The 26263-nt window shown below is 47.5% G+C and overlaps 5 protein-coding genes and 1 pseudogene across 6 annotated transcripts; 3 read left to right on the top strand and 3 right to left on the bottom strand.

Moving 5' to 3' along the window:
- The first annotated feature begins 3676 nt into the window (after positions 1 to 3676).
- Positions 3677 to 5095, top strand: LOC115767722 (probable pyruvate dehydrogenase E1 component subunit alpha, mitochondrial). The gene has a single exon (XM_030712030.1). The coding sequence runs from the start codon at positions 3773 to 3775 to the stop codon at positions 5033 to 5035; it is 1263 nt and encodes a 420-aa protein (XP_030567890.1). The 5' UTR covers positions 3677 to 3772; the 3' UTR covers positions 5036 to 5095.
- Positions 5096 to 8343: 3248 nt separating this feature from the next.
- Positions 8344 to 9053, bottom strand: LOC115767708 (40S ribosomal protein S26). Its single transcript, XM_030712001.1, has 2 exons — positions 8953 to 9053; positions 8344 to 8880 (listed from the first exon to the last, which is right to left on the bottom strand). The coding sequence occupies exon 2, from the start codon at positions 8870 to 8872 to the stop codon at positions 8528 to 8530; it is 345 nt and encodes a 114-aa protein (XP_030567861.1). The 5' UTR covers positions 8873 to 8880; positions 8953 to 9053; the 3' UTR covers positions 8344 to 8527.
- A 437-nt stretch (positions 9054 to 9490) lies between these two features.
- Positions 9491 to 11818, top strand: LOC115767707 (spermatogenesis-associated protein 5-like protein 1). The gene has a single exon (XM_030712000.1). It carries the CDS (start codon positions 9601 to 9603, stop codon positions 11791 to 11793), a length of 2193 nt encoding a protein of 730 aa, XP_030567860.1. The 5' UTR covers positions 9491 to 9600; the 3' UTR covers positions 11794 to 11818.
- A 161-nt stretch (positions 11819 to 11979) lies between these two features.
- On the bottom strand, positions 11980 to 18145 carry LOC115767716 (pre-mRNA-splicing factor CWC22 homolog). 2 transcript variants are annotated; one of them, XM_030712020.1, is made up of 3 exons: positions 17411 to 18135; positions 15568 to 16927; positions 11980 to 14580 (listed from the first exon to the last, which is right to left on the bottom strand). In XM_030712020.1, exons 1-3 carry the CDS (start codon positions 18035 to 18037, stop codon positions 12785 to 12787), a joined length of 3783 nt encoding a protein of 1260 aa, XP_030567880.1. In that variant the 5' UTR covers positions 18038 to 18135; the 3' UTR covers positions 11980 to 12784. The 2 variants fall into 2 exon arrangements, with proteins under 2 accessions (XP_030567880.1, XP_030567881.1); XM_030712021.1 differs by lacking the exon at positions 11980 to 14580 and adding an exon at positions 15436 to 15515 and having other exon boundaries at positions 17411 to 18145.
- A 277-nt stretch (positions 18146 to 18422) lies between these two features.
- LOC115767704 lies at positions 18423 to 19318 on the top strand (annotated as a pseudogene).
- A 25-nt stretch (positions 19319 to 19343) lies between these two features.
- Positions 19344 to 25158, bottom strand: LOC115767703 (leucine-rich PPR motif-containing protein, mitochondrial). Its single transcript, XM_030711996.1, has 5 exons — positions 24944 to 25158; positions 24164 to 24692; positions 22782 to 24102; positions 20214 to 21917; positions 19344 to 20099 (listed from the first exon to the last, which is right to left on the bottom strand). Exons 1-5 carry the CDS (start codon positions 25081 to 25083, stop codon positions 19561 to 19563), a joined length of 4233 nt encoding a protein of 1410 aa, XP_030567856.1. The 5' UTR covers positions 25084 to 25158; the 3' UTR covers positions 19344 to 19560.
- Positions 25159 to 26263: the final 1105 nt, after the last annotated feature.

Below are 26263 nucleotides of genomic sequence, written 5' to 3'. Positions count from 1 at the left end.
CAAGGCAACGGGATCAAAAGCATTGCCGCTCTCCCCGCTCATAACCACAACATTGCATGCTGTCAGCTGCAGCAGGCTGCAGGTAGTAGAACAATTGTAACGGGATCAAAAGCATTAACGGAGAACGCATAAAGAAACTATTGCTCAGAACTTCCATAAACTCTCTCTCTCTCTCTCTGCTAGAGAGGCGTGCCAAATGCAGTGTTGCCAATTCAGCTATTTTCTAGCTAGATTCGGCTATTTTCAGAGCTATTAAGCCGCAAGCATGATCAAAAATCTTCATATATAACTTAAACGTTACAAACAGTGTAATACCCTCGGTTAGGGTATAAAACAAAAACATGAACAATCATAATAATAGCCATGCACCTTTAACAGGAGACTACAAAAGCAACAGCAACAACAGCAACAAGAACAACAACAGCAATCAAACATTTATTTTTTATCAATCACAAAATAAACATTCAACTCGACTTTATGTGGCAGTCGTGGGCGTGGCAGCTGCTGTGGGCGCACAATGCTGGCATATTTTACACTTCTGTTTTCAATGCAAACAATTTTTTTATTACAATATTATTGCTGTAGGCATTATGTGTGCACCCCCCCCCCCCCCCCACGCCCCACGCCACACCCACGCAAGTAAAAGAATAAAAAATATGTATTTGTATTTGTGTTTGTTTATGTATGGGGCATGTATATATATATTTTAATCTGCGCAGCCTTCAACATAATTGAAATGAAAGCAAGACCTCCTGCCCCCCCCCCCTTCCCCTTTGGAAGGTATAAATATAAAAATGCTATTTTTATGATTTGTTTGACAAGCGCATACACAACCCCTCCCCTCACCACTGCCCCTCTCCACCCACCCCCTAAGACATAACACCTAACAAGATTCGCGGCAACCCGAGTCCAAACATATTTTCCACATCTTTTGCCATTTTTCATGGCGTTGACAAAATGCACAAAGGAAAAACGAAAAAGGAAAATACAAAAAATACACATAAACATTTATATATATATATATATATATATATATATATATATATATATTGGCGGCAACATAAGCACAATAAATGAGCGCAAAAATCAATTGACAATTTATTGTTGGAAGCATAAAAAATGAGAAACGCTGCAACATGGACTAAAATCTATATTAAATTACGAGGCAGCCAGCAAAATGCTCAAATAATGATAAAAATAAAAAAAAAAGAAACAGCCAGAAAATGAGAAAAGCCGAAGATCTAATACCCTTGCAGACAATTGGAAGAGTAAGAGCAAAGTTCGAAAATGGAAACTAATTTTCGGTTCGGATAGTTCCTATGGCAGCTATATGATATATGCTGGTCCGATCTATGCAACTATATCAGCTGATGCTGATCTAGAATATATATGCTTTATCTGCTTCCATGCCTTACACATATCATGTCAGCATCATAATAATACCCTCTACAAGGGTATAGGTGCATAGGAAATTGAGGAACCGAAGGTAGTCGACTTGGCAATGCCCTGTTTTTAAAGTAGATTGCAAGCAAGCGAGAAGTCGCTGGTTCAATTTGAATTTTAAATTCTTATATTTATTTGTTCCTTTTTTTATTAATCACATTGAATAAAATAATAAAAAATAATATATATATATGTATATATAATAATATGTATCTATCTATGTACGTATCTATCTGTAAATGTATCTATCTATATATATATGCATCTATCTCATTTACACTCTATACTAAAACACTCCAAAGCAGGCAAGTGCAGTATTCTAGGGTATCTCAATCAATCAATCAATCAATCAACATACCAAATTTGACAACTCTAGACGTTGATCGACTTGACAGTTGATACAGATCAAATATATATATATATAAATATTTATATATATATATACCTTTTGGGGTTCTCAGATGTGTCGCACATATATATTTATATATTTGCCCAACTTTATGATACCCTTTATGGGCATTTTTATGGGCCCTAAAATAGGGACAAAAGTGCACAATCTACAACATATATCATACATGAATTATACACAGATGTCTATATATATATAGATGTCGGCTTGTATATAGATGTTTCGGCATTGGCTTTTTATTTTTTTGTGGACCTTGTTGTTGTTCTTGTGCTCAATTGCCTTTAAATTGTGTTGAGTGTTAAGTGGCGCACGTTAAAAAAACATTTAAAGTTTTTATTTACGCTTCAAATGGGCAAAAAGCTGCCATACATGGTGCACAGGGGGGTTTGCACAGCGGCAGGGGGGCAAGCCAGGACAAGGGCAGCGAAAGTGCTTTGTCCTGGCCCTGGCATAGATACAATACGCCTGCAAATATATATATATATATATATAGCATGTATTGGAAATGTAGGGGGATGGCCGGAAGAGAACGGAAATTAAAATAAAATATGACACACGGAATTTTATTTGTGGCCTGAAGTGAAAGAAAAAGCATGAAAAAACTTTTATAAATATACTCACAGGAATATAACAAGTTTTATGGGCGTTACATCAATCAATCAAGATAAAGAAAATGTTTATCCAAAAATACTCTGATGTCAGAAAAAATATCAAACAAGTTCGGAAGATCCACCAAAATATAAAGCCCCTTTCCCTTTCCCCTTTCCAAAAAAAATATATGTAAATAAATCTCAGCAGGTTTTATATTTATTTATTTAACTTGAATATAGATTTTTCTCATATTTTAAGTATAAAAAATAAAAGTGCACTCGGCTTTTAGATTACCTTCAGCAGTGCGGCTGAAGAAACGTTTAAGAATGAGGTTCAAAGCAGAAAAAAAAAAATGCACTTAATTTGACAAGATAAGCTTTGAGGCAAAGCAAAAGAGAGAGAGAGAGAGAGAGAAGGAGTGGCATAAAGAATAAACAGCCATATGAATTGTGAGACGGAGAAGTTTATGATACAAAGAGAATTTGGAAGAACTTGGAATAGGGCAGAAAAGTAAACCAAAGAGTGAGACAGAGAAAGTAACAAACAAAGGGGAATTGAAATAGTGTGGAAGAGAAGAGCAAAAGAGCGAGGAATCGTAATTATAGACCCGTAAATAGTTTAAGTATTTGGTACAAAGAAGAATTGAAAGAGCGTGGGAAAGCAGACAAAGCAAACTAGAGAGCCCGCGAGTAGTTTAAGGATATGTCACAAAGAGGAATTGCAAATCAAATGAAATTTATTATAAGAACGTAGTAATTGAGAGAGAGAGAGAGAGAGAGAATGAGTTACAAAGCAGCCCGTGGATAGTTTAAGGATATGCCACAAAGAGGAATTGCAAATCAAATGAAATCTATTATAAGAACGTAGTAAATGAGAGAGAGAGAGAGAGAGAGAGGGATAGAGAGGAAGAGAAAGAGAGGGAGAGAGAGAGCGAGAGAATGAGTTAGAAAGCAGCCCGTGAATAGTTTAAGGATATGCCACAAAGAGGAATTGCAAATCAAATTAAATCTATTATAAGAACGTAGTAATTGAGGGAGAGAGAGAGAGAGAGGTATAGAGAGGAAGAGAAAGAGAGGGAGAGAGAGAGAGAGAGAATGAGTTAGAAAGCAGCCCGTGAATAGTTTAAGGATATGCCACAAAGAGGAATTGTAAATAATATAAAATCGAATTATAGCTAGGATATTCGTTTCGATAATTATTCAAATATTACTCCCTGGCCCAAATTGTCATTTATGTATGTAAATTTAAAACTCACCCGTCAAGCCTTTCAATTTAGCTAGCATAACATTTCAATTAAAATCCAAGTGAACACACGCAAGGACTAGAAGGATGTATCGACTGACGTTCGCGGCGATGTCGAAGCATTTGCAGCTGCAGATCAATCGGCTGCTGCAGCGCTCTGTGCGCTTTACGGCTGCCCAGCTGCCACGCCCACTGGCGCCAGGACACGATCTAGCCGCCAGCCAAACAGCTGTGCCGCACGTGGAGGAGGTGCGTCTGGTGCGCCTAATGCTAGACTACAAGCTGCACAAACTGGAAATGGGACCCGATACTTTGGTGGCGCTCACCGAACGCGAGGCGGCGCTCTACTATCGCCAGCTGGTGGCCATCCGGCGCCTGGAGGCGGCCGCCGCGCAGCTGTACCGGGAGCAGCTGGTGCGCGGCTTCTGTCATTTGTATACGGGTCAGGAGGCCTGCGCCGTTGGGCTGTGCGCCGCACTGCGTCCGCAGGATAATCTAATTGCCGGCTATCGCATCCATGGCTGGGCCTATCTGATGGGCGTTACGGCCGTTGGCGTGCTGGCCGAGCTGACGGGCCGGGCGAGCGGCTGTGCCCAGGGCAAGGGCGGCTCCATGCACATGTATGCGCCCAATTTCTATGGCGGCAACGGCATTGTGGGCGCCCAGATCTCGCTCGGCACAGGCATTGCGCTGGCCAACAAATATCGCAAAAACGGCGCCGTTTGCTTTGCTCTGTACGGCGATGGCGCCGCCAATCAGGGCCAGATCTTTGAGTGCTACAACATGGCGCAGCTGTGGAAGCTGCCGATCGTGTTCGTTTGCGAGAACAACAACTATGGCATGGGCACCAGCGCCTGGCGCGCCTCCAGCAATACGAACTATTATACGCGCGGCGATTATCTGCCCGGCGTCTGGGTGGACGGGCAGGATCTGCTGGCCGTGCGCAGTGCGACACGATTTGCCATCGAGCATGCCCAGCAGCGCGGTCCGCTCGTATTGGAGCTGTGCACCTATCGTTATGCGGGCCATTCGATGTCCGATCCGGGCACCAGCTATCGCACACGCGAGGAGGTGCAACAGGTGCGCCAGCGACAGGATGCTATTGAACGCTTCCGCAAGATCTGCCTGGAGATGTCGCTGCTCACACAGACGCAGCTGCTCGGCATTGAGCGCAATGTGCGCGATGAAATGGAGCTGGCCATAAAGACGGCCAGAAGCGACGTGGAGCTGCCGTTGTCGCATCTATGCAACGATGTCTACGCGGGCAGCTATGCACAGCTCCAGCTTCGCGGCGTTCTTGGCCACAATTTGGAGCATGCGCGCAGCCGCACCGAAAGCTGCCACGAATGAGAAACTAAAGTGTGTTGAGCTAAAAAAAAAGATATATATATATGTTTACATGAGTGCAAGTCAAATAATTTGGACTTAATCTGATGCGATTGAAGAGTTTTATCTTTGGGGCAGCGGAAAGGAGCTCCATTTTGATCAGGAGAACTAGCTAGGGATTGATCTAAACATGTGTCTATTGATATATCTGTCGATCTGTATGTCAGTCTGTTTGTATGTCTAGCTGTATGTCTGTCAGTCTGCTTGTCTATTTGTCAATCTGTCTGTCAATGTGTCTGTCAACCTGTCTGTTAATATGACTGTCGATCTGTCTGTTTATCTAGCTGTCGATCTGTCTGTCAGTCTGTTTGTATGTCTAGCTGTATGTCTGTCAGTCTGCTTGTCTATCTGTCAATCTGTCTGTCAATGTGTCTGTCAACCTGTCTGTCAATATGACTGTCGATCTATCTGTCAGTCCGTATGTCTAGCTGTATGTCTGTTAGTCTGCTTGTCTATCTGTCAATGTGTCTGTCAATCTGTCTTTTAATCTGCTTGTCTGTCTGTCAACCTGTCTGTCAATATGACTGTCGATCTGTCTATCTGTCTGTCAGTCTACTAGAATGTCTGTTTGTATGTCTGGCTGTGTGTCTGTTAGTCTGCTTGTCTATCTGTCAATCTGTATGTCAATCTGTCTGTCAATGTGTCGGTCAATATGACAGTCGATCTATCTATTCATCTAGCTGTCAATCTGTCTTTCAGTCTGTCAGTCTGTCTGTCAGTTTGTTTGTATGTCTCGCTGTATGTCTGTTAATCTGCTTGTCTGTCTGTCGATCTGTCTGTCAATGTGTCTGTCAATCTGTCTGTCTATATGACAGTCGATCTTTCCATTGATATCTTTCCATTGATATCTGTCAATCTGTCTGTCAATCTGCTTGTCAATCTGTCTGTCAATGTGAATCGAACTCTCTATCTGTCTGTCAGTCTGTTTGTAAGTCTGTCTGTATGTCTGTTTATCTGCTTGTCTGTCTGTCGATCTGTCTGTCAATATGACTGTCGATCTGTCTATCTATCTATCTATTTTTGTAAGTCTGTCTGTATGTCTGTTTATCTGCTTGTCTGTCTGTCGATCTGTCTGTCAATATGACTGTCGATCTGTCTATCTGTCTGTCAGTCTACTAGAATGTCTGTTTGTATGTCTGTTAATCTGCTTGTCTATCTGTCAATCTGTCTGTCAATGTGTCTGTCAACCTTTCTGTCAATATGACTGTCGATCTGTCTATCTGCCTGTGAGTCTAATAGAATGTCTGTTTGTATGTCTGGCTGTGTGTCTGTAGGCTGCTTGTCTATCTGTCAATCTGTATGTCAATCTGTCTGTCAATGTGTCGGTCAATATGACAGTCGATCTATCTATTCATCTAGCTGTCAATCTGTCTTTCAGTCTGTCAGTCTGTCTGTCAGTTTGTTTGTATGTCTCGCTGTATGTCTGTTAATCTGCTTGTCTGTCTGTCGATCTGTCTGTCAATGTGTCTGTCAATCTGTCTGTCTATATGACAGTCGATCTTTCCATTGATATATCTGTCAATCTGTCTGTCAATCTGCTTGTCAATCTGTCTGTCAATGTGAATCGAACTCTCTATCTGTCTGTCAGTCTGTTTGTAAGTCTGTCTGTATGTCTGTTTATCTGCTTGTCTGTCTGTCGATCTGTCTGTCAATGTGTCTGTCAATCTGTCTGTCTATATGACAGTCGATCTTTCCATTGATATATCTGTCAATCTGTCTGTCAATCTGCTTGTCAATCTGTCTGTCAATGTGAATCGAACTCTCTATCTGTCTGTCAGTCTGTTTGTAAGTCTGTCTGTATGTCTGTTTATCTGCTTGTCTGTCTGTCGATCTGTCTGTCAATGTGTCTGTCAATCTGTCTGGCAGTCTGTCTCTCTATCTACCTATATCTGTCTTTCTGACTATATATCTGTCTGCTTATCTGTCAATGTTTGTCTGTCTGTCAGCCTGTTTGGCTATCTACCTATTTATCGATTTATCCATCAATCTATATATCTATTCATCTTTATATCTGCCTATGTATCTATCTATCTAAATATATATCTATATATCTATCTATCTATCTATGTATCTATCTATCGATCTGATCTATCTATCTATCTATTTGGCTCTCTGTCTGTCTGTCCGTCTATCTGTGTATCCGTCCGTGTGTTTGTCTATGCTTCTATCCATCCTTCCTTCTATCCCTCTAAATGAGCCCGTCAATCTCACCATATACATTTGTAATACACATACACATATACATGTGTACCTATTCAGTGCATGTTGTTCTTGGTAAAAATGTGCTGAAGTCAAGTTTTTTGGTAATATTATATTTAACTCTGGGGGGGGGCACTTGTCATAACCTCCATTAGGATTCCGTTTGCTGTTGCTCGCTTTAATTTATGCTAAATGATCAACGGCAGCTGCTTATGTCTACGTTTTATTTGCCTAGCAAAACGAAAACAATAATTTAACGTGCGCTACTGTGGCAGAGGGCGAAACAAAGTGCTGCACAAGCACAAAAACTTCAAGAGTGCGGCCCGAAAGGGGTAAACAGGAAGCGGAAGTACGCGCGCACACACATACACACATGGCCCACCCACACACACACACACACACACACACACTCAACTACAAGAAGCCAAACTCATTTGCCTTTGCGCTCACGTTTTCCGCAAAATTTATGCCAAAAAGCAGCATGCAATACATTTTTTTCTTCTGTTCTCTCTGCTTTCTTTTGGCTGCCGCCTGAAAGTATGCCACAGTTGCGGCAGCTTACGGTATGCTACACTTGCGGCAGGTTTTTGTTACTTAAGCCACCCGCCGCTTGGTGGCGCTTTATAAACAACGATTACAAATTACACTGAGCGCTGAGCAGGCGCGCGCGTGTTTGCCGGGTGTATGTGTGTGTGTTGGCTTTACAAATTTACGATTTTCATTTTGTTCAGCTTTCCTTAACTTAAAGACAAGCCCAGGCATCAAATCGCCGAAAATGATTTTTAAAAAACTTACCTAACCTCAAAATTTGTGCGCCGGTTGCAACCACTGTGCAGAGTACCATGGTGCGGGAACAGCCTGCGCACATGTGTGAGGTGTGCAAAAACCTGGCAAAAATCAAGGCTGCCACAGCCGGAAATGAGATATCACACACGACTAAATGCATAACGCATCCGGCAGCTGTAGACGGACGGACGACGGGCAACCGGAAGCGCCTACTCCTTGCCCCGCCCACTGGAGCGTCATTTCTGCGCCAGCGAGCACAGCCCGTTACCAGAAATGAATCCTTGGAATTGTTTAAAAAACCGAATGCTTATATTTGGCCACGCCGGACGTTGCCCGATTGCGTGCAGTTCATCCCAGAATCGTACCTAGACTTTACAATAGTGTGTGTGTGGATTGTTGTTGTTGTAGTTGCTGTTGTTGTTGTTGTTGTTGATGATGTTTCTATAAGCAAGCCGCCTTTTGCTAACGCATTTACTTCCTATTCTGGTTGTTGCGCGCCATATCCTTGGGGAAGGAGCGCACGGGCGGGGTACGAATGCGACGTGCCTCGCGCGAACGATTACGCACCACCTTGGAGTGAATGGCGCACGAGACGCAGTAGTGGAGCTTGGCGTAGAGTTTGGGCAGCACATAGGTGTCCCAGATGCTGGCCTCGCTGATGTCGCGCACAGCGGCCGCCTCGACAATGTTGCGGATGACAAACTTCTTGATCGCCTTATCCTTGGGCACACAGCGGGCGCAGTTGGTGCAGCGCACGGGCTTCACATGGCCGCGATTGTGCTTGTTGCGTCCACCATTACGGCGCTTCTTCGTCATATCGGCAGCTGCATAATGTTCAATGGGCAGTTGTTAGCCATTGTGGCATACAATTACAGTTGGATGGCCAGCATATTTACCTTATTTAACAATTGAAAAATCCACGAAGTAAAATCCGCGTGTTCACGCCAGGCGACACTTATGCGAAAAGGGAGTTGCCAGCTGTAAATTTCTATTAACAGCAACTCTGCGCATTTGGCGTTGCCACTGGCTAGCAATTAGATACAGCGTTGATTTCTTAGACTATCGTCAGCTGTGCTTTGCACTACGTTCAGTTAGCGCAACTGTTGAGCCGCAGTTGTTTGCAGCGAACTAAAATTGCATGTAATGTCCGTAATTGCTGAAAACAAATTGTATTATTTGCTGCATTTAAAGGCCTTAATTTGTGAGTTGACTTGCAAATGAGTGAATTATGTGCTATAAATGTAACAAATATGTTACTTGGCCTGACTGGATGTTATTTACGAAGTGATACATTTTTTTAACTATGCATGTCTTCCATTGAATTTGGCTTAAATAATATTTCGTGCTAATATATATTTTGAGCGTAAGCATGGAGAAGGGTACGTAAACTCTGCACAATTTAAGTGGCCGTAGAAAAGTAAATTATAGTTGCAGCTAAATGGTATATTTCGTTTCAAAAAGCGAGTTTGAGTGAATTTTGCTTACATGGCGCCAAGAGGTGAGTTTTGCGTTTTTCACCACATGCTTATATTCCACCTTGCGGCATGTGCTCCGATTTGTTGATATTGCCGCTTGACTTGCTGGACAATTGCGAGCTTGAGCCGCAGCGCTGTTATATACCCGAGCAGCTGGACTGGACTGGCACTTGGTGCAAACTTCTGCTAGATGATGGCAGCTACGTCGTTGCTCGTCCGGCGCAGCGCGCGGCCGCCGAAACCTGTTGCTTTGTGGACACTGTGGTGGCGTCGCCGGGCTTCATGGCCAACAAGCAACGCCTCTGCCGCTTGGAGTCCCTAACTCTGGCTACAAACGTGGTGCAGTGGGTGGCCTGCACGGTCAGCATTACGGAGCGGCTGCTGCAGCGGCCGCAGCTCGCGCTGGAGCAACTGCAGCAGGATGTGCGCATCTTTTTGCGCCACCTCAAGCTGATCAAAGGCTGCGCCGTGCAGCATGCGCGTCTGCTGGAGCTGGGCATTGCCAGCATTGAGATAAGCGAAGTTCAGGGCATGGACTTGACGTGCCGCAGCTGCTTTCAGCTGACGCACGAGACGCCGCTGCGAATTCTGGACGTGCGTCTGGCGACGGCCACGTGCCTGCCGCGCCTGGAGCGCTATCAACCCTACGGCTTTGAGGCGCCACTGCAGGCACTGGAGCAGCTGTTGCGCAGCGCCCAAAGGGCAGAATTTCGAGGACTGCCCTTGAATGCGCTGCTCGTGGGCGCCGTGGGCTCCGGCAAGAGCTGTCTGCTGGCGGAGTTTCTGCGGCGGCACAGCTGCAATTGTTTCCACATCACCGCCTCGCAGGTGCTGCGCGCCCAGCCGGGCGAAACGGAGTCGGAACTGCGACGCATCTTTCAAGCGGCGCACACTTTTCAGCAGCGCCTGCGCCCGCAGCGGCCGGTTGTCATATTGCTGGAGGATCTGGAGCTGCTGTGTCCGGCAACTAGCAGCGCGGATGCGCGCAACTCGGGCAATGCCATGCGCATTGCCGCACAGCTCTACAGGCTGATTGATGAGCTGCCGCAGCGGCATGGTGGCATCTTGTGCCTGGCCAGCAGCGGCTCGCCGGATGCAGTGCATCCACACGCACGTCGCGCCGGTCGCTTTGGCCACGAACTGACCATCGATATGCCCACGGAGCAGCAGCGTCGCCAACTCTTCGCCGGACTCTGGCAGCAGGAGCAGCCGACACACCTGGAGCTGCTCACACCTGGCCTGCTCGATTACCTGGCGCAGCAGACGCAGGGCTATGTGATCGCCGATCTGACGCTGCTGCTGCGCCAGCTGCAACAGCAAATGCTTCACCTCCACCCAGCCACAGCCCACGATTTCGAGCGCCTATTAAAACAATCTCTTTTGCAGTGCCAGCCCAGCGCCTCGCGTGCCACGGATGTGCGTATCCTGAAGCTTGCCGCGGGCTTCGAGTCCATTGGCGGCATGGCTGCGCTCAAGCGCACGCTGCAGGTGTCCGTATTGGCTGCACTGCAGCATAGCGAAGCGCATGCGCGCTTTGGCCTGAGCCTGCCCAGGGGCCTGCTGCTTTATGGTCCGCCCGGCTGCGCCAAGACGACAATTGCCAAGTGCTTGGCCAAGGAGGCGCACATGACCTTCATAGCCACATCCGCGGCAGAGGTCTACTCACCCTACGTGGGCTGTGCGGAGCGCTTCATAACGCAAATCTTTAATACGGCGCGCAAAAATGCGCCCTGCCTCATATTTCTGGACGAGATCGACTCGCTCGTGGGCCGGCGCACGGTTGGCAGCGGCAGCGGCAACAGCAGCGTCCAACTGCGCATACTGTCCACGCTGCTCACCGAAATGGATGGCATTGTCAGCGCCGGCAGCGGCAGCAGTCTCCAGCACATACTCGTCGTGGCGGCCACCAATCGTCCGGATATGTTGGATGATGCCCTGCTGCGTCCCGGACGCTTTGACAAGCTCATTCACGTGCCCGCACCGGACCTGGCCTCACGTCTGGCTCTGCTGCAGCTGCACGCCCGTCGCATGCCCTTCCATGCCAACGTGCAGCTGTCGGAGCTTGCGGCACGCACCGAAAGCTACTCCGGCGCGGATCTGTGCAATCTGTGCAATGAGGCCGCCATCGAGGCGTTCCAGCGAGACTTTGATGTCACTCACATAGAAACGCAGGACTTCGAAACGGTTTTGGCCAGACAAAAGTCCTCGCTCAGCCAGCAGCAAATCGAGAGCTATTACAAATTTGCCGCACGATATTTATAAGGATCGCAACTCTTGACATTTTTTTTATAAATATGCACATTTTGTTCTATTAATATATATTATATATATATATTATATTATTTTTATATATTTATATCAATTTGTACATATTTTTAATCGTCTTGGATCTCATGAACCATATATTAATTCTTAATCAGGATTGGCATTCAATCTCTGAGTTCTCCAAAAGCAAGACTTGAAATGGGCAATGTAGATCCTGTTATATGCCGCCGAATAGTTTTAGTTTTCATAATCAAGAACATTCCCAGATGTTGGAAGACTCTAAGAGTTAGCGATTTTAAAAAGAGCTCTGCAAATCTCGATTCGGTTTCGGTTTCTGAACCAACTTTTCCAGGTTGGTTCGAACCAATTACTCGACCTTGGTTCATATTCCCCCGCTTTCTCATGTCTATTACACGGCGTTGCCCGGCTCCAAACTAGCCAAATTGTTTATGTGAATATGCTCTGTTAAATTTGCTACTGAATTTGAGCCGATGACTTCTCGCTTGCTAGTTCAACGCTCAATAAATTAAGTCACGGCTTCTGATATCGAGTTCGCAGAGCACAATTTTATGGCTGTGTTGGAACCGGCGACTTCTCGCTTGCTAGTTCAACGCTCAATAAATTAAGTTAAGGCTTCTGATAGTAAGTTCGCATTTTTCAATTTTCCATAGTTTTCCAAAAACCCGTCCAAGTTCGTTTAGACTTTTGATCCAGAAGGAAGCTTTAGTAAAAATTTCAGCTTTCAGCTCTCACCGTTCGGATTCATCAAACTCTTATATATATACCATATAGATGTAACCAACCATGATCTTGACCTTTCCCGCTTTCTATGGAAATTATATACCAAGTCTTTGTTCCTTTTTTTTTTCGTATATATTTTGTACATTTACAATTGTTGCTGCTGGGCTCAGATCGTTTCTTTGTACACAGTTCGACAGATTAGTTGGGAAAATGCATAGATGGATAATTAAGCTAGCGCAGGAGCTGCTCAGCCGCGCTCCTTGGACACGCTGCGTCTATGATGATGGTGGCGTCTGGGCGAATCGCGTCGCTCTCGATCCCTACGTTCACGTCTCTCACGTTCCCTTTTTTGCTCGCGCTCCCGCTCCCGTTCTCTGTCCCGGTCCTTGTCCCTGTCGCGATCCCGTTCACGATCGCGAACTCTCTCGCGTTCTCCATCCCGCTCCCGTTTGCCGCTGCGACTGTCCTCTCGACCACGACGCTCTCGTTCCCGCTCTCGCTCTCGCTCCCTGTCCCGCTCTCGCTCCCTTTCCGGGCTGGCCTCTCGCCTGCCTTGTCCGTGTCCATTGTGCTGTTGTCGCGCGGGCGGCGGCGGCGGCGGCGACGAGGCATTGGGTCCTTCCAGATTGAAGTCGTCGCTGTCGTGCTGCCTGCTCCGCGACGCCGTTACCTCCGGCTTTGATTTGCTGCTGCTCCCGCTGTAGTTGTTGACCTTGCGCTGGATTTTGGGCTGCGGCGGCTCAGCGGAGCTGGAAGAGGCGTCGGAGGAGCTGCTGTCGCTATTGTTGCCGCTGCTGGAGCTACTGGAGCTGCTGCTCTGCGCGTGCTTGCGCTTGCGTTTCGATTTCTTTTCGGCTGACTTTTTCTTTTCCTTCTTCTTCGACTTCTCGGACTTCTTCTTCTCCTTTTTATCCTTGGACTTTTTGGCCTTGCGCTGCTTCTTGGACTTTTTCTTCTTCTGGCTGTGTTTCTTCTTGCGCTTGCGGGCGGGCTCACTGGACTCGGAGCTGGAGCTGGATTCGCTGTCGCTGTCCTCATCGCTGCTGTTGTCCTCGCCGCTGCTGGAGGAGTCGGCGCTGCTGCTGCTGCTGGAGGAGCTGTCGTCGCTGCTGCTGGAGGACGTGGAGCTGGCAGCGGGCGCAGCATCGCCGCCGCCCGCGGCTGCTGCATCCTTGAACGGATTGCCGCTGGCCAGAATCTCGGCATTGATGGCCGGCACAGCCTTGGGCGCATTCTTCAGGAACCTACGCAAATCATCCGTCAGGCCGCCCAAACCGATGGAGGTGAAGAAATTGATGGAGAAACGGGTATTGCGCGGATTATCCTTGGGAAACAGGCCGGCCAAACTGTCCAGCAGCACATCCTCCTTGAGCTTGGCATTCAGCTTGCCCAGGCCCATATATTCGGCCAGCTCCTGGAACAATATCTTAATGAATATGCGACTCGACGAGGTCGTGTCATCCTCGTTCAGCTGTATGCACTCCAGCACATCCCAGCTGATCGCGTCCGTGAACAGCAGATGGGCAAAGAACTTGCTCACGTTGCGCAAACGATTCGTGTCCAGGCGATGCGTCGTCTGGTACGTGTCCTTGAAGATCTCCTCGAACGGCGGTATATAGATCTTGTTAATGCTGCAGAAACGCTGCGCCAGCAGCCCGTAGAACTTCTCGTAGGTGCGCTGCTCGGCGCAGCAGTCAAGAAACATGTGGCACAGCTCCACCTCCTGGCCGGGCTTTAGCTGCATCTTCATCAGCTTGTGCGCGCACTCCTCGTAGTCCAGACTCGAGTTGATCGTCAGGTAAATGGTGCGACGCAACGCAATCAGATTCGTCTCCGTGTTGTCAATAATATCGCCCGCGTTGGCCTTTTCGCCATCCGCCTCGCCGCCCGAACCGGACTCGCCATCCGAATCGCTGTCCGAATCCGAGCCAGAGCCGGAGGAGCCACTGCCCGAGCCGCTGGCATCGCTGCCCAATATCTCGCCGCTCAGCGCCTTGTACTTTTCCTCGTTCTCCGCATAGTTATCGTCAAACTTGAAGACATCTGCGAGGAGGCAGAAAATGTATTTGAATTAAAATTAAATTAGTTTTCAGCTTTTCACGCATTTTCCACGAGTAAGAGGGGATTTGATGAAATCGTGTGGACAAATTAAGTCATGGAATGAATCTTGGGCTTGATATTATATTTGATTATAGTCTTTTCACATTTCCAAATGTTGTTCAATTCAATAACGGGCTTTAATCAACCGCATTTAGATAGTTTTAAGCTTTTCACGCATTTTCCACGAGTAGAAGTGAATTTGACAAAACAAAATTTAGTCATGGAATGGATCTTGGGCTTGATATTATATTTTTTGCGTCAATTCACATTTATAAATGTTGTTCAATTCAATTTAACGCATTACTCAACTGCATTTCATAAGTTTTCAGCTTTTCACGCATGTTCCACGGGTAGATGTGAATTGCATTAAGTCATGGAATGAATTTAAGGCTTCATATTATATTTTATTATAATTTTTTCACATTTCCAAATGTTGTTCAATTCAATAACGGGCTTTAGCCAATCGCGTTCTGCTACTTTTCAGTTTTTTACGCATTTTCCACGAGTAGAAGTGAATTTGACGAAACAAAATTTAGTCATGGAATGGATCTTGGGCTTGATATTATATTTTTATCGTCTATTGACATTTCTAAATGTTGTTCAATTCAATTACATGCCTTAGTAAAAAGCATTCTTTTACTCTTCAGCTTTTACGCATTTTCCACGAGTAGAAGTGAATTGGATAAAATCGTGTGGATAAATTTAGTCATGGAATGAATTTAAGGCTTCATATTATATTTTATTATAATTTTTTCACATTTCCAAATGTTGTTCAATTCAATTAATCGCTTTACTCAACCGCATGCTTTAACTCCTTAGCTTTTCAACCATTTTCCACGAGTAGAGGTGAATGTGACAAAATCAATTTTTATAAATATCTTAGAAAAATATCGACTTAAAATTAGGTTTAGGAGCAAAAATAAAACTCACTCAGTATATCCTCAGTTTCGGTGGCCTCGTCCAGCATCATGAGATGCGTAAATTGATCATCCTCCTCAACCAGCTCGAGATCATCGACAATAGCGGGATGATCCTTAAAGCCATCCTTGCGCACCTGGAACAGCACCTCGATCATGTACTGCACCCGCCTGTCCAGTTTGCCCTCGTGCAGAATGTTGCGCAACATTTCGAAGATGGCGCCGATGCCTTTGGACGAGACCTCGGTCAGTTTCATGCCGCATTCCTTGAGAAAGGCAATGGCCACCTCCACGGAATCATCGGTAGGCATCTCCACCAGCAGCGTGAGCATCTCCAGAGCCAAAATCTCGTGCGCGACACGCTGATTGACCAAATGCCCGATGAAGCGCGTGGCGGACATGCAAACCATTTTGTCGTTGCGCCGAAAGGCGCGTCGAAACTGAATGACCAAACGCTTGAGCAGCAGCTCGCCAATATTCGGAAACTTGGAGTTGATGATGGCCACCAGAGCCGCATAGACGTGCGTGAATGTGGGCGAAGCAGCCTGCGCCTGGATAATGCTGCGACAGAGCAGGCCACGGCCGCGCACAATGTTCTCGCGGAGAAGTTCCCTGGTGATGATCGCAATATTCGTGACGTTCACCTTGTTGATGTAGCCATGGATGGACTTCTTGAGCGCCTCCCAGGCAATGCGTTGATATGCCGCCGACGCCTTGTCCGTGATCTCCGCCTGCATGAGGCGCAGCTTGGCCGGCGGTATATAGGCGCCGCCGGTGCGTGAGGTGAGCAAATCCACGGTGCGTCGCTGGCGTTCACTGATCTTTGCCGCCGGCTCGCTCACCGTGGCATTGTCCGCATTCTCGGCCGGCGAACTGGACTTGGCTGCGGCGCCTGTGCCTGCTGCCGCTTCGGCTCCAGCACTCGGTTCGCGCCGGCGATGCTGGTGCCGCTTCTCGCGTTCGCGCGCACGCTCCTCGTCGCGCTTGTCGCGCTCATCGTGCCGTTTCTGGCGCTCGACGCGCCGCCGCTCCAAGGAACTGGAACGCCGTCGCACTGGACTCACGCTGCGGCTGACGCGCGGACTGCGTGTGCGTCGACGTCGGCGTCGTGAGGGACTGCGACTGCGACTGTGGCTGCGACTACGTGTCGTTGCCGGCCGCCCCCGCCGCCGCTCCTCGGCCAGCTTCTCGCGACTGCGGCTGTGACTGCGCCTGCGCACCTGGCTGGCAATTTGCGGCGGCTGCCTGACTGCTGCCTCCGCCTCCTCCTCCTCAGTGGTGGTTGCCTTCAGCTGCTCCTGCTGCTTGTCTTTCTTGTTGCTGTCAGCGTTTGTTGTTGCTGTTGCGTCCACAGGAGGCACATCGTCGTCTTTCTGCAAAGTCAGGCAAGATATTAATATTTGACTTTAATGAAATGGCTCGAGACCAGCTCCAAATAGTGGAACCCTGTAATATTGCAACAGTGTTGCCAAATCGGCTAGCTTCAAGCTAAATTTGGCTAGTATCAGATAGAACCAGTTGAAATTTTAAACAGATTTAGCCTTTTTTTTTTTGATTAATCAAAGTTCTAAAAACGTTGTTTATTACCAATTTAACATTCGATTCAGCTACTTTTTAGAAGTTAAAATTTAGCGTGAACTCAACATGCCCATAATTTGAGCCTGGCCTGTCTGTAAGGCTATAAAAAGCCAGCATCCCTGCTCAAAGCAAGGCTTTCTAGCCTTTTTTTTTGTTTTTGGATATGGCTAAAAACAACGAGCTGGCAACACTGAAGAATGTGCATGCTCTCAGGGATTGCCGTATCCACTCAGATAAATAGTAAATTAAAGCCCTCATTTATCTGGCCGTCTACTCACATCGGTAATTTCGCCTTCCTCCACATTGCTGGGTGAGTTGCCAGTGGCCGCTGGTTCCTCGCGTGCACCATTCCCGTTTGTGGTGACAGGGTTCAACTGTTCCTGCTGCGGCCGCTTCTCCTCCAACTCCTCGTCCTTCTGCTCTTTGCCAGCTGGCTGCTGTTCTATCTGTTCAGTTGGCAACTCTGTTTGTGCCTTGCTTTCGACTGGGTTTGTTGTTGTTTCTGTCTCCACAGGTTTTTCAGGCTTTGCTGCTGCTGGTGCTGCTTCTTCTTCTTTCAGCTTAGACGTGTCAGCAACGTTCTTTGCGTTTGTTTTGTTGTCAACGGGCTGCCGCTGCTTTTGTTGTTCCTCTCGATGTGCTTCTTCTTCTTTATCACTTTTCTGCTTAATTGTATCCTTAGTTGTGACTTTCTTGACAGTTGTTGGCTTTTCCACCTGTTCCACGTCTGCTGCTTCGTTCTCGCTTGCCCGTTTGCTGCTGCCAGCATTGCTGTCGGCGCTGCTGCTGCTACTGCTGCCGGCGCTGCTGCTGCTGGAGGTGTCGCTCGCGTCGCTATCGGCGCTGCTGGTTGAGCCAATGCTGGAGCTGTCGCTCGCGTCGCTATCGGCATCACTGTCGGGCATCCTTGAACTGGGATACACAATTCCAATGCGTAAATTGATTAATAATGCTGTTGAAAATTTTTACAGCTAAACGTTGGCAAACGCGGCCGCTTGTTCAGCGGTTGTACTTAGTGAAATATGGCAACCCTTAATGGGCGCAGTGTTGCATTTGTACACAGTACAATCGATATGTTTGAGCATTTGTGGTGGTCGGTCGATAGGCAGCCGTGAGATAATTTGGCGCAAAGCGCGCAGTTTAAAAACACTATTTATTTTAATTTGATTAATTAATTTGTCTGCAAAGTAGCCCGGGTATCTATTATCAGTCATTTGCATAAGTAGGCCTTGAAAAGACAGACAAACGAAAAATAACAGACCCTTCATTTACGATTTTTGTTATGTCCAGGGTAGAACATTAGCACCAGACAACGAATATAGACGTATATAGATTTACAGAGAGAAGCGTACTACACATTTTAATTAATATTCGTTTTTTTGTTTTTGTATTTGTTCGTTTTTGGTTAGTAATAGATCTAAATTTGTGGTTGTGCAAAGTGTGATTGCTTAGCGTGATTGTAATTAAGCATAAACTCACATTGATCAAATTCTTTCTCCTCGGAGACCTGGTGACACTTCTGGTGGTAAGGTAAGTGTCCAGCCTGCAACAGACTCATACCCGCAAATTACACCCAGCCCCCATATAGACATGGCGTTAAGCCAGGTGATCAACGTGATCTCCACAAACAATACCAAACCTACCTGGTCCCGCCAGGCCATACTGACCTGGTGCAACAAGTGCTTGAACAGCGATATACAGAAAATCGAGGATCTCTGCACTGGGGCAGCCTATTGCTGCCTGCTGGACATACTCTTTCCCGATAGCGTCAATCTACGCAAAGTGAAGTTCATCAGCAATCAGGAGATCGACTACATCAACAATCTGATAATGCTGCAGCAATGCTTTACCAAGCTGAAGATTAACAAGAGCATACCCATTTATAAGCTGGTCAAGGGTAAATTTCAGGATAATTACGAGTTCGCCATCTGGTTTCGCCTGTTTTACGATGCCAATTTCACCAAAATGCCCGAGGGTTATAATGCCACCGAGAAGCGCAACAATCAGCCGCTGACTAAGGAGCAGGCCCAGAAGATTCGACGCAGTCGCACCGCCACAACGTTGACGCCCAAGATGTCCGTTCGCCGGCGCAGCCGCACCCACGAGCCGACCATAGAGGAGCCGGTGCTTGCGATCGCCAGGGACGCAAGCCGCCCGCATATTTAGAGTCTGGATTCAGATGTGCATCGATTGATTGTTGCCATTCCATTGTTTGTGTTTTGTCACTTAGTAGCATGTGTGTATGTGTAGTAGATATTGGTTTCGTTCCGGCTGAAAAGGCTTTTTCCAAATTGTAAAACAAGTTTGGGCTAAGCAACAAAAAAATATTCATTAAATATATATTTTGTTTAACAATCAATACATACTATATAAGTCATAAGATTAGGATTAAACTATGCAAGTGAACGTCTCTTTTATTAACCGCCCTCTAAGCCTGTTCCGGCTTGGTTGGCACCGTTTCGGGTCGTTTGGGCGCCACATCGTCATCATCGCTGCTGCTGCTGCTGGAGGAGCTGGATTCGTTGGCCTTGGTCCGCTTTTCGGGCACCGTGTACGGAAACGTTTGTGACTTGGCCTCAACGGCCTGCTTGAGGCGCAGCAGCGCGGTGCGATTGATGTGCTCCAGTGACACATCCTTGATGGCATTCGAGAGCACCTCCAGAGCCTTGTCCGTGTTGCCCTTGTTCGTTTGTATGTCCAGCAGACAGGAGTACGCATTGCCGATGGCACCCTCTGATATTTTGCTGCTGCGCAGCTGTGAAATGACGTTCGCGGCCAGTTTCTCGTCCTGCTGTTCGCGCGCCGTTTGCAGCACACGCTGGAACATCAGACGCGGCGCACTGGACAAATACTTATCCCAGATTTGTTTGGAGGCCGGCTCCTGACCGGTCGATATCAAGTGCATCCACAGGACGTTCATGGGCCCCAGCTGATTGAGGGCCGCGTACTTCTCAGCCAGCGACTCGTCTGGAAAGGGATTTATGTTAGAATGATGCTCGACTAGTAATTGCCCTCTTTAGATACCCTATGATCATGCCTACCTGTTCGCAGGGTATCAAAAAGTGCAAGCATTCTACTCACATTGCGCCGCCAGTTCGGGATGCTTCTCCAGGATGCCCACGGCGCCGCCGCGCGGAAACTTTTCGGCCAACTTGGCCGCCTCCTCGGGCGACTGGGCCGCCTCAATCCCTCTGCTCAGCTGCTTGAGATACTGCTCGGCCTTGCCGGCCACAATATAGGCGTGGCAATAGCGATTATCAAAGGACACGAGACGCTTCTGTTCATCGTTAAGCTGCTGGCCAATGCGCTGCAGCGCCTCCACATCGCCCGAGGCGGCAATTTTGTTCAAATAGTATTTGAATATCTTTGGCTGCGGATGCTGCTTGTTTGCCAGCAGCTCATCGACATATTTGGTGGCCTCCGTCAGGCGATCGGCTCGGACGAGCAGCTCAATGAGCCGCGAGGTGTCCAGCACGCCGAGCTTTTCGGCGCTTGTGAAACGCTTTCGATAGTCAATGGCGGCATCCAGATCATTGTGCTGAAGGGCACGACGGAAGCTGGTCACGTTGGAGATCGACTTCGGCGCTGCTGTTGCTGCTGCTTCCAGCTTGGGCTCCTGTCCAGTCACATTGGCCTCGACCTTCAGCTCCTGCTTGGCTGCTGCCTGCTCCGTTTTGGCTGCCTTGAGGCGTCTGCTCTTGGACTGTTGCGTTTCGGGCACCACAAACGGCACCTCGATATTCTTGCGCTGCAGCAGATCGGCCAGCTTGAGCAGGAACGCATCCGTGGGCGTGACAGCCTCCTCTTGCATTTTGGTCCACAGACCCAGCGCCTTTTCCGTCTCGTCCGCCTTGTCATAGCTGAGCAGCAGCGTGTAGTAAATCTTGTTGCGATCAATGTGACCCAGATCTTTCGTAGCCTCAATCAAACCCTCCAGCGGCTGGAGCATGCCCTCGTTCTTGTAACGATCGCAGGCGCTGCTGATGCGCTGCGGCCTGGTGCGCAGTCCGGGCGTCTCCAGAATCTTGCGCGCCTGTCGCACTCGACCGCATTCCACAAAGGAGAACACCAAATCGTACAGGCTGTTGACCTCGCCGTGTATGCTGGTGCTCAGATCTGTGAGACGCTGCAGATTCGCCGCATCCTCCTTCTGGATGAGGCGGCAGGCGAGCTCGTTCTTCCACGGCGTCGCCTTGTGCTGCTGGCATATCTGCTCGAAGGCATCAATTGCCTTGGGTATATCATCGCGGGCCAAATGCACCTTAATCAACGGACCCAACACCACATTGGTGGGCACCACATAGTTGCCCGCGACAAGGGCATCGAAGATGCGCTTGAGTTTCTCCGCATCGCCCGTTTCGGCAATGGCATTGAGTATGCGCCACACGGTGCTCGTGTAATTGAAGCTGCCCTCGCCCTCGTTGTGGGGCGCCTCCTTTTGATTCTCCTGCAGCAGCTGCAGCGCCTCCTGCTCACGCTCCTCCTGCAGCAACAGATCCGCAAGCCGCACCGCCTTAAAGTTGTCCAGCTTGAAGTTGGGGTCCGCTTGGCGCAACTTGTTGTATTGGTTCAATGCATCGGAGCTGCGATTGTGAAATGTGTACAGATCAACGAGCTGTGCAAAGATACCGATGGGTATCTGGAATTTCTCCTGCTCGAGACGCTCGATCACCTGCAGCGTCTTTTCCAGGTTCTGTGAACGGAAGCAGGCATTCAGCAGCTGACGCTTAATGTTGTTGGCATTCTCGCCCTTGGCCTCCACATTCTTGATGAAACGTTCCAGTTCTGAAAGAGGTGAATAGTTTAGTCAGGGCTTGGAGTATCTCGTTCAATCATTAGTCGGTCAATCACAAAGTTGTTTAATTATAAAGTCTCCCGATTGAACAGTTTTTCAATAAACTTATCAATCAACAAAAGAAATTAGTTCGTCAATCAGCATGTTAATTGGTAAACTAAGTTCAATCAACCGATCAATCAGACAATCAATAAATCATAAGTCGATCTGCCTTCGGTCAATCGGTAATGTATGGTAGTCTATAGATCAGTCAATAAAATATGTAAACAGTCAATCTGTTAATTAACCAGGCGTCAGTCAATCAATAAACCAGATTTCCTTTCAATCAATCGGTCAATCAGTCAGTTAATGAATTGTTAGTCAATCTACCGTCAGTCAATCAATGATGTAGTATCGTAGTCAATAAACGGTCAATCAATTAATCAACCAGGCATCAGACAGTTAATAAACCAGATCTCCTTTCAATCAATGAGCTTTTCAATCAGTTTTAGTCAATTAATAAATCAATATTAACATATTCAAACAATAGTTTAATTAGTGAGCCAATCAATCAGACAGCTACTCAGTGATTCGTTATATCATTCATTTGATAAAATGAGTCTTTTAATCAGTCAAAAAACTATGTACATATCTCTCTCAATCAGCAAATAAGTCAATCAGTTAGTCATTTAATCAGTGTCAGATAACCAATCAATCAATCAATCAGTCAGTCAATCAATCAATCTCTGTCTCTCAAGCTGTATTTTGGTCAACTTATTAATGATTGGCAGTTAAAGTTTCACTCAATCATTGAGACATTAATCAGTCAAATTAGCATCCGTCAATCACTCAATCAATCAATCACAGCTACTCACCATCAACGGTCAACGTGTCCAAGGCGCGTTTGCCGCTGTTGGGCAATGGAGTGGGCTCCAGTTCACCCGAACTGAGCTTGCCCAGCTCCTCGGCAATCTTGGGTGTCATCTCAGAGGCCAACAGTTCGGACAAGGCGTTCGCCTTGGCGCTGCTTATGGACAGACCCTGCTTGACCAGGCCCTGCAAGATTTTCTCCAGCACGGGCACGCGTTCTCGCCGGAAATAGATGGCCGCATCCTGGACAATGGTGCCCACCAAATCAATCGTATTGCGTTCGGGCGTGGCATCAGCCTCTGCATCGCTAGCGACACGCTCACCCTCCTCCGCCGCCTCCTTGCCGGCGCGCAGCTGCAGGCCCTCGTGCATTTGGCGCACACAACGTATGAAGGAGGCGAAATCATTGGTGTTGCTCAGCGCCAGGATGAGCGGCTGGCGGAAGATCACGGGCATATAGTAGGCACGATGAGCCTCCATGATCCGGGCAGCATCCGCTATCTGATGCGTGGTCAGCGCCGCGTAGACGGCCGAGGTGACGGCCGTGGAGTTGGGCACGCCCGCATCGCGCAGCACGGTGACAACTCGTTCAAAGTTCTTCTCCTTGAGATTGGGTATGATATAGTCGCGCACCGTTTCCGAATTGGGATTCAAGGCGAACTCCTGCTGCATGCGACGCACAACGTCCAGCACCTGGTTGGACTCCACGGAGCAGAACAATGGCCAGAAATAATGCTGGCGTATGGGCAAGCCCAGCTGCTTCATCTCCTGCAGCAGGGGCAGGGCATTGTTCATGACGCCATTGGTGAGACCCGCCTCGGTGGCAATGGTCAACGCCTTGGGATTGAGACCCTCCGCCTGCAGCGTGCGGCAAATGCTGAGGATTTTCTCCACCGGCCGATTGGCCTTGACCAGCTGGCGTATGTAGAAGGCGCCAACGTCGACGGGCTCGCCATTGACGCGCGTGCCGCGTGGCATCAAACGGAGCAGCTTCAGGGCCACATCCTCGTAGCCCTTGTTGACCAGACGCAATATGATATTGACTGCATCCTGATTGAAGCCCGGCGAGATGCGCAGCTTGCCCAGCAGCGCGTCCACATGCTCGCCATGCCCGTGCACCGTCAGCGTGTACATAATATCCAGCAGATCCTTGTCCAGCAAGATGATCTCCTTGGGCTCGCACTCGGCAAGCGTCGACTGCAAGGCCTCGATATCGCCATGGCGCGCAAAGGCGCACAAGAGCGTCGTGTAGGTATCGGCGCTGGGCTCCAAGCCCGCCTGCTTCATCACGCCCAGAATGCCCTTCGCGGACTCCAGGTCGTTGGCCTGGCAGAAAAGTCAAGAGTTAGGAGTTAGCTTGGATTGAATGAGGAGGGTGAGGCTTCACCTGCGAGTGTCCCAGTATCAGGGAGTTGAAGACGTTCTCGTTGACCGGCAGGCTCTTGCCGCGCATGTACTCCAGGATGCGTGTGGCGCCTTCAATGTCGCCCTGCTGGCAATAGCGCGCAATCAGACGCTGATAGGTCACGCGATTCGGTTCAATGCCCTTGGCTTCGATCTCGGCGAGAAAATCGGTGGGCGCAAACTGATGCTCGTTCTCCAGATAGACACGCAACAGTGCATTGTAGTGCGATATGTCCATGGGCACATTCAGGGCATTTAAGGTCTTCCAAATCTCCTGCACCAGTGCGGTGCGCACCTCGGGCTGCTCCTCCGGCACCAGATTGCCGCAACAGCGTATGACTAGCAGCGACTGTGAGCTGGTGGCCGTGCGATGTGTGCGTATCTCGTCGAGCACCTCCTCCAAATCCCGCCGGGAGATGCGACCCATGCGACGCGCATCCTGATCCAAGCGACGTATCTGCCTGTCCAGACTGTGCTCCCCTTTCGTGGCAGCAGCATTGCTAGCAAAGCCGCTGGGAAAATGCAAGAGAAAGCTATTAATCGAAATCCCTTCCAGGCCCCAACATGATGCACAGTTTGAGGTTATGTAAATCTGGCCACAAGTTAGCACAATTTTCTCACAGAAATTTCCTTGTAATTAACTTTGACTGAATGAACAGCTGGGCAAATCATAAAATTGCGACTATTGCCGACAATTTGCCACATTGTTTTACACGATTTTTGATTGCATTGCGTAATGCCGGGCAGAAACTTCGAAACTTACTTCTGGAACTGTCCGCACATGCAGGGCGCCGATTGCAGCAGATTGTTGCTCTCGCAGTCGCGCACTGAGTTGACGACAACGTTGCGCGTGAAGCCCGCAAAGTAACGCAACAGTTTGCCCGTGCGCAGTATGGATGCCATTATAAACTATTTATGTATTTTGAACAAAATAACAAGTTTTACAAATTGTTGCCAGAGAACAAATCAACTGCAGAGCAGCGCGCACACCAGTGATGTAGCAGTGTGACCGTCGTCGTTCTATTTAAAAAATGTCGAAACGCAACATGAGCATGTTCAACGCAAAAGTGAGCGGGCATAAAAGCTCTCACAGTTTACAGAGTAACGGAAATCTGCACAAAAGTAACGGAGAATCTTCGAAATAATAATCAACATTGCTGTATATTATATACATATGTACATGTACATACAGTATATATATGTACATACAGTATCTAGGCATAGTCTTTATTTGTTGCTTAAATTATTTGAAATGATAATTGCAATGGGTCTATTCAAATATTTTGACTTAAGTGTAAGCATTGCAAATTATTTATTATTATTCTTATATAATTATTATTATTTTTACCCAACTATATTTATAGTAGATTTGTTAGCCTGCAGGTGAAACTATTAGAATTTCAATTAAGATAATTTAAGATTCATTTTTAATTTTCCACTGATATTGCAATTTTTACTCATAGTCGTTGCGGTTTGTGCTCATTTGAGCTTTTAAGGGACAGCATTTATGCAACCGCAAAACTCAAAGAGAGATAATTTTTGAAGAGCAGCTGAATGCGTCGCTCTCTTAGCTCTTGCAGAGCGGCAGTCAACAAAGAGCAAGCGAATAGGTTTTGCTTCTTTTTTGGCATGCCGCGTCATTCCATCACTGCAGCGCACAGTGTAACAGGCAGCTGATGTTTTGAGCAAAATTTGCTGCTGAAATCGTAAGCTGAGCTTTCATATAATTATTATTTTAGATTACAAAATTAACAACAAATAACAGCAAAATGCAATTATACAGTTAGCAAAGCGTCGAATCTCATTATTTGACATGTAAAAACTTTTGAGCAAAATTTCAATTATGTTGCCCATGGTGCAGCTTTCTTTTGTCGCCACCGTCGCTGGTTGCATTCATTTGCAAAAGATTCGTTGCACATCGCGGTCGCTTGCGCTTTTGGCTCTCTGCTTGTTCTTTCCTTTCATTTACGTCGCATTGACTTTGCACAGTTTGTACTTACACACACACACACACACTGACATATTTCTGTTCCTGTACTTGTGCTTGTGTGCATTTGCAATTTGCAACTGTGTGTCTGTGTGT

Source organism: Drosophila novamexicana, unplaced genomic scaffold, assembly GCF_003285875.2.
Source record: "Drosophila novamexicana strain 15010-1031.04,08,12 unplaced genomic scaffold, DnovRS2.1 tig00001444-arrow-arrow-pilon, whole genome shotgun sequence".
Lineage (NCBI taxonomy): Eukaryota > Metazoa > Arthropoda > Insecta > Diptera > Drosophilidae > Drosophila > Drosophila novamexicana.
The sequence above is the reverse complement of the archived record's forward strand: the minus strand, read 5'-3'. Positions and strand labels throughout refer to the sequence as shown.

Coding starts and splice junctions, on each gene's coding strand:
- LOC115767722 (XM_030712030.1), top strand. CDS start 3,773: ATGTATCGACTGACGTTCGCGGCGATGTCGAAGCATTTGCAGCTGCAG.
- LOC115767708 (XM_030712001.1), bottom strand. CDS start 8,872: ATGACGAAGAAGCGCCGTAATGGTGGACGCAACAAGCACAATCGCGGC.
- LOC115767707 (XM_030712000.1), top strand. CDS start 9,601: ATGTGCTCCGATTTGTTGATATTGCCGCTTGACTTGCTGGACAATTGC.
- LOC115767716 (XM_030712020.1), bottom strand. CDS start 18,037: ATGCCCGACAGTGATGCCGATAGCGACGCGAGCGACAGCTCCAGCATT. Junction 16,928..17,410: donor AGGAAGGCGAAATTACCGAT/GTGAGTAGACGG, acceptor CTGACTTTGCAG/AAAGACGACGATGTGCCTCC. Junction 14,581..15,567: donor CGAAACTGAGGATATACTGA/GTGAGTTTTATT, acceptor GCCTCCTCGCAG/ATGTCTTCAAGTTTGACGAT.
- LOC115767703 (XM_030711996.1), bottom strand. CDS start 25,083: ATGGCATCCATACTGCGCACGGGCAAACTGTTGCGTTACTTTGCGGGC. Junction 21,918..22,781: donor GGACACGTTGACCGTTGATG/GTGAGTAGCTGT, acceptor CACCTCTTTCAG/AACTGGAACGTTTCATCAAG. Junction 20,100..20,213: donor TCCCGAACTGGCGGCGCAAT/GTGAGTAGAATG, acceptor ATCCCTTTCCAG/ACGAGTCGCTGGCTGAGAAG.